At 36.6% G+C, this 7403-nt stretch overlaps 1 protein-coding gene across 1 annotated transcript; it reads right to left on the bottom strand.

Moving 5' to 3' along the window:
• Positions 1-5464: 5464 nt before the first annotated feature.
• LOC109448625 (olfactory receptor 13F1-like) lies at positions 5465-6423 on the bottom strand. Its single transcript, XM_019734153.3, is given in 2 exon segments — positions 5465-6357; positions 6360-6423. Coding segments are annotated over 2 exon segments (957 nt in total).
• Between the last annotated feature and the right edge of the window lie 980 nt (positions 6424-7403).

Here is a 7403-nt window from a genome sequence, read left to right as displayed (position 1 = left end):
GTTCATTCATAAAGTCAGCTCGTATAGTGAGGACAAAGGTTTTTTAATACAAATCCAACAAAAGAAAGGTTAGATGTAGAATCACAGAATTTAGGAGTCGGAAAGAAATTTCAAGATGATAACCTAGCTTTATATTTTTATGAAAATGGCATAAAAGTATAGAGTCAACTGGTCTAAGAAATGAGAATAAACTTTTAAAAATAAGAAAAAACTGAAATTAAACTTTTCTAAGAAAATCTAGTACAGGGGTCTATTTGACGATAAAACACGTACTTTTCATTCCCCTTTTTGAGAGAACTAGTTGAGTTGATGTTTTTCTGATTTTTTGTTTATTATTGGGTTTTGTTTTACCCAGGGACTTAATCTGGCCCAGACCTAACTTTTCAGGTACATATCTCCCCTTCTTCTTTCCCTCCCCATCTTTCTCCCACCTCCTTTGCACATGCTGTGCTCCATTCACTACGTAATTATCCAACTATATCATGGTCTTTCATACCTAAGGACAACAGCATGTGCCACTTCACTCCCATCATCACATTTCTCTTTGTATGGTGACATCCTAGCAATCTTATTAAAGACAATACAAGTGTTATATTTTCTGCAAATCCTTTAAAAATTTACCCAAGGTTAGCTTTCCCCTCCTCCATGCTGCTTTGAACTTTATCTCTGTTCTAACAATTTTCCTTTTATACTACAATCATTTGTTAGCTTCTGAAATCTCCCCAATGGCAAAATTCACTGTTCTCTTTATGAAGTCTAATGTCAAATTCATTAAAAACAGTAGGCAGTAATTAACTGTTGAACTGATCAATTAATTAAACATTTAAAAGGAAAGCAAAATATAGTTCAAGGACTTAATATAATGCAGGAGATAAGAAAACTTGAATATATGTATTATTTCATTTACTAAATGAGAAATCCAAAAGCTAATTTTAAATGTATAGAAAAATAGAGCAGATAAAAGATTGAATAAAATATTAAAAGAGGTCATTTGGGCTGGATAAGACAAAAATCAGATTAGTGTATATTATTCTCTAATAAGCAATTGCTGAGAAAAATATATCAATTGTATAAATCCTTCTTAAAGAACACTGACAATTTTACTCTTTTAGAAGCAATAGATATTCGTTTTAAATATATTCCTTTCAAAAAATAATCCCCTTGAAATTGCTAGGGAGTAATAACATGTTGTTGTATTTTTGTATAAAATAGCATATCTCATATTTATATAATATGTAGTTGAGCTTCCTGGTACAGGGTCATAGCCTGAGCTGGAGGAGGACAACATCTATGCTGAAGGGCCACATGGAAAGGTTCTAGTAACCCAACAGTGTTCAGGAGAGCATCTTTGCTTGTTCTGCCCAGCATGATGTTTTGGAGCCTGACGGAGTAAGTGAAATATCAATGTGAAAGGGAGGTCCAGTTCTGGTTGTCAGAACTGAAGCAGAAAGAAGAGGATGCCCACATAGGAGATGTCCCAGCTCTGGTGGCCAGAGCCCAAGCAGGATGAAAGGGGTATACACACAAGATGTGGGGTACGGATCCTAGTACCTGGTTAAGGATCACATCTGCAAAGTAGAGTTACCTAGCAGAAGTTATTAGAAGATAAGTGGGGTTAGGAAAATGTTGACCTGCCAGGGGAAAGAGTAGGGCAGGTGGCCCAGCATGAGTTGTCAGAGCCTGAATGTGTGAGGAAGGCATCCACAAGCTGACTCAGATAATGGGTATCCAAGACGAAGAGAGGCATAGAGGGAATCCCTGAATAAAGACTTAAATGGTGTGAGTAGGGCACACCCAAGGAAGAGAAAATAGTCAAGTGTGTCAGAATCCATCAGTCTGAAGCAGGCATCTTTGAAGAGGGACAGCCTTGCCTAAAGTGTTAGATCTCAATCAACCTAAAAAGAACGTTAGTGTGGGAACACTGGGGTGCTAGAGAATAATGTGAAGCAAAAGAAATGGGAGACCAGTTACACACAGGAGATAAAACAAGTAACAACCAAACATATTAGGTACAATGGAATCCAGGTTTCTCACGGTAGAGAAGGAGTTACAAATGGAAAAAACTAGAATAAACCTTGTGGTGTTGGTTTGGAATTAGAGATAGTCTGACCACCAAATGCATAGTCAACCAGCTTACATCCATATCTTTATAAAGTCATCACCCTTAAGCTTCTCCCCTCATCCAATTAATGGCTGCATTAGAGTTATTTACTTAGACCAATGAAATCATCTTTGATGACTGCTTGTCCATATATGACAGATCCTCAAATCCAACCCTACAACCCTGTAATTCCCATAGTCATCCTGTCTTCATCCCATTGCTTTCTGTCTAAGTATTCATTGCCTCTTCGGGCACTATTGTAATGGTCCTCAAATTCATCTCTCCCATTCTTAATCAATTCTCCATACTGTCACAAAATTGGTCTTTCTAACCTAAGAGTTTAACCTGATTACATCACAAGAGTGCAACAAAAACTTCACTGACTTTCCATTTTCTACAGAATAAAAACCAATGTACAAGGTTCTTGACAATCTGGCCTCATCAAACCATTTCACCTTTTTATCTCTTAAATGAATGCTAATCAATAGCCCTGGAAGGATCTCTCCCTTCCTTTGACTTGAATAACAAAAATTAGCAGCAATTGGTTGCTTGTTTTGAATTTATTTTCCTCATTTGATTGTCACAACAAACTCATGATATAAGTGTTGCTGTATTCATCTTCCAAATGAAGTAAAGCACAGAGAGGTCAAATTCAGTTTTCCAAGGTCACACGGCTAAGAAGTAGAAGAGTGGGAATTCAATCCTGAGTTGTTGGGTTGTAAAGCCCATGATTTTCCGTACCACTACATCACTACTCCTGTTGCAGCAGCTACTAAATTGACAAGTATTGACATTGTAAATTAAAAAGATGATTTTTCCAAAATTTGTATTTCTTTAACAGCAGTATGTAGACCATTACATAGAATAATATACTGTGTGATTTTAATAGAGAATCACGTTTTCATATCTCTTATTGTATTGTGCTAATGAGGGTTCAGTGGAAAGGATAAGGAAGAGGATTTTTTGAATTAATATCCATTCTCATTTGAACATTGCTCTTAACTTTATTCAAAACCTTTTTGTTATGATATACCCCTACTGCTTCTTCAATAAAGAAGTAGTCTGTGTGCTAACATTAACGGTTATTGATTATTTCTTATATGGAATATACCATTAACCTTGACTCGAAATCTCTCCTTTGCATTGTATTTAAAAAGTGATGACTAATGCTAACCCCATCCTGCTACTAGATGTATTAAAATAGCCAATTATGTAACATAAAAAAGACTAGTCACAGGCAATAAAAGACTGAGGAAGCCACGGTGATCTAGTGTGTGTGCAACTGCAGTTGACTCACATAGGGCAGAGCAACCCACAGTCCTCATGCCCATGATCCTATCGAAAGCCCTGAAAGGTTTTCACAAAGCCAAGCTAATAGGTATTTGATGAAGACAGTTTCGGAAAACTACCCACTTAGAGGTAATAAACCCAAGGCCAGATAATAGAAAATGTTAAAAGGGATACACACTTTACTTAGGAAGCCTCCACATAGAAACAGAGGTTTGTAAAGTTTGGATACTTTTTACCTCCTCCTCCATAGATTATACTCACCTTGCCCTTATGTAGGCAGTGAAGGTGCATCTCTGAATGAGGGAAGAATGAGTGAATATGACCAGTTGGATTAAAAGTTTTAAGTCTAATCACTGTGATAGCTGTTACATACATATACGGGTACTCGCCTTTCTATTATCTCCACTCTCTCACGCTTCTATTACTCTTCCAAAGACCATAGATCATTGCCTTCAAGGATTATCATTGGATAATGATTGGTCAATCCATTGATCCCAATCTATCTACTTGTCTTAAAGGTGTCACCCTTTAGACAGACTAGTCAAATCTTTGATATGATTTTCTCCCATGACTAAAGTTAATCCCAGCACATCTGTCTCTTTCTTCTACACCAGTGGGCATGCCTCAACCTGAGTCTAAACCATCACAACAATTCTATTGACTCTGGTGACAACTCCATGATAAAAGCAAATAAGTTTTGTACATTAACTTCACATTTAGTCATCTGGTCTAGAGGGGATCTACAAATACTACAAAAGCTGCTGAGTATACATTTTTTTAATCTCTGGCATATTATGGTTTATATAAGATGTATTCACATATTTCAGTATTTAATACCAATTTAATGAGTGTTGGATATTATAAATTCTATAGTATACATTACATGCCTTTTCATTCTAAGTGCTAATGGGCTCATTTATACCTAAGGATTTAAGAAACCAGGTGTCAGGGAAAATCACAGTAAAAAAGGATACTAATAGTTTCACTGAAATACCCTAAAGCTTTTTTGAATGTACAAAATAATGGCAGCACCCTCAGACCAACAGCATACCCTAAACTCTCTACTTATTTTTTTCCTGACTGGCACTCCTCTATCCCACTTCTATTCAGAATATGTTTGTGCAGACCATTTACATTTGTACATAGACATTTCCATCATGCACATCTAGCTTCATGTACAAACATATCTACACATATAAAACATGGCCACTCATTTACATATGAAATTATTTCCATAAAATGTAGCTATACTGTAAAAGAAGTTGTATGACTTTGCTAATTGTCATAACAAAATACCACAGATTGTGTGGCTTAAACAACAGAAATCTATTTGCTCATTGTTCTAGAGACTAGACGTCCAAGATTAAGGTGTTGGCAGATTTGGTTTCTTCTGAGGTCTCTCTCGTCAGCTTGCAGACGACCACTTTCTCACTATGTCCTTTTCTCTGTGTGTGAGCATCCCTGGTGTACCTACGTGTGTCCAAATTTCCTTCTCTTAAAACAACACAAGTCAGATTATATGAGAGCCCACACTAAATGGTCTCATTTTAACTTACTCACCTCTTCCAAGACCAAAGCTCCCGATATAGACACATTCAGAGGTACTGGGGGTGTGACAGCTTCAACATAAGAGAGAAACAATTCAGCCTAAAACAGAGGTTAATCATAAGTTAGCTTAAAAAAATCTACCGGAGTTATTATATTTGTATATTACATGTATACAATTTTGAATACTCAATACACTAACTTAATGTTTAAAGTTATATTTATACTCTATAACCCAAAACAAAAATTGAAATTCATCATCATGAGATCTATTTGTATAACATTTCAGATATACTTATGTAAAACATATACATATATAATATATATACATGTATTACGTGTGTGTGTGTGTGTATATATATATATATATATATATATATATATATATATATATAATTGTAGAGTTTCAGTGGTGGGTCAAGGAAGACTTAGGAAATCACACATCTCATTTGAAATGTGTATCTTCCCCCATTATCCCAATGTTCTGGTGTATATTGACCACTAAATATCTCTTAATGTTTACCAATATTATTTGCTACTATGGATTGAAAGAGCACAAAGAGCATTCCTACTCAGCAATTTTTTCACAGCTGCTTTCACCTCTTTGTTTCATAAACTACGAATGATAGGATTTAAAATGGGGGTTAATCCAGCATATACCAAAGCTATAAATTTGTCTATTTCCTGTGAACCTGCAGCTGAGGGCTTCAGGTACGTGGAGAGACCTGTGCCAGAGGACAAACCCACCACAGTTAGGTGAGCTGCACACGTTGAAATGGCTTTGCTTCGACCATCCACTGAAGTGATTCTTAGGATGTTGCAGAGAAGGAACACATGAGAGATACAAATGAGAAGCATCAACACCGGAAAAAGAAATATCCTGATTACCAGCATGATTAATTGTACCTTGGAAATGTCTACACAAACCAGTTTCAAGACAGCCAGAATTTCACAAGTGAAATGATCAATGATGCTATTTCCACAGAGAGGCTGATGCAGCACAGACATTGTTTCCACCAGGGTGGTGAGGGAGCCTGTCACCCAGGAGCCTGCTGCAACTTACACACAAACCCTCTTGTTCATGATAATGGGGTACTTCCAGGGATTGCTGATGGCTACATATCGGTCATATGCCATCATTGACAGGAGCACACACTCAGTGGAGCCCATGGCAAGGGAGAAGTGCATTTGAGAGGCACATCCTGGGAATGAGATGGTGTTTTTCCCTGAAACGAAGTTTGCCAGCATTGGAGTGAGAGCAGCAGAAGTGTACCAGATGTCCAGAAAGGAGAGGTTGCTGAGAAAGAAGTACATGGGTGTGTGCAGGCGGGAATCCAGGATGGTGATGGAGATCAGAATAATATTACCCAGCAAGGCGACCAGGTACATCAGCCAGTGCAGCTCAAATATGGGGCTTTCAGCTTTGGGTAGTGAATAAATCCCAGAAAAATAAAATTTGAAATGACTGTCAATTTTGTCTTGACCATTTTATTCCTTATTGTTCATTTCATATAACGAATAAAAGTATACATTGTATATACTGAAAATTTAAACTCTACCAACTTTCAAGGTGTCTTTATTAGTAGTACTTTAAAAGAATCATTATCCTGACAATATCATTAATTATTCATTCATTCATTCATTCAAAATTTAGTGAATACGCTATAAGTCACTGAAGATCTAGAGCTGAATTACATAAAAGTTGCTCTCAGGCAACTCACAATAAAATATAAGACACTTTCAAGTGAGTGAACAATTACAATCAAATGATATAAGTATGCCCCAGGGTACTAGGCAAACATGAAATAATCCTAACTGTATGCTGGGGGTATTGCTCAGTGAGACATTTTGAGAATTAGTTTAATCAAAAAATGCATTGGACCTATTCAAGTTAAGGACTGAGGAGGTTTTCTGGCAAAGAGATATTTTTTATAAAAGCTAAAATGAGAAGAGATATGGTAGTACTTCATAAAGCTGCAAATTATGTACTATAACAGATGGATATGCTTCACACTAAGGAACATAAATAGAAGATAGACAAGAGTCCAATCACTATCACACTACCTGATTTCTGTCCAGTATTTTTGAATATGGAATGATCTTGAACCTGTACTTCCTTAGAAAAAAATCATTTTCAAAGACATGTATTTTATAATGCAAATCAAACTACTTGCAATATATCTCACAATTGATCACCTATGGCAACATGTTTAAAAACCAGTGGCCTACAAGACAGAGTTCAAATGAAATCAATCACAAACACACAAGCCTCACGTTTTCATCATTGCCTGCTTCTCCAATCTCACCTCCCAACACTCCACCTCCACACCTTGGTCTAAAACAACAACCGACTTGTGGTTGCTCATACTTACCATGCCATTTTGTATTTTTCTGGCTTTAATCTACAGTTTATTTACCTGGAGTGTCCTTCCTTCCCACCGGTCTTGTCTTCCTTGAATTTTTTTAT

This window comes from Rhinolophus sinicus, chromosome 16 (genome assembly GCF_057876585.1).
Source record: "Rhinolophus sinicus isolate RSI-liver-muscle chromosome 16, RSI-T2T, whole genome shotgun sequence".
NCBI lineage: Eukaryota > Metazoa > Chordata > Mammalia > Chiroptera > Rhinolophidae > Rhinolophus > Rhinolophus sinicus.
The sequence above is the reverse complement of the archived record's forward strand: the minus strand, read 5'-3'. Positions and strand labels throughout refer to the sequence as shown.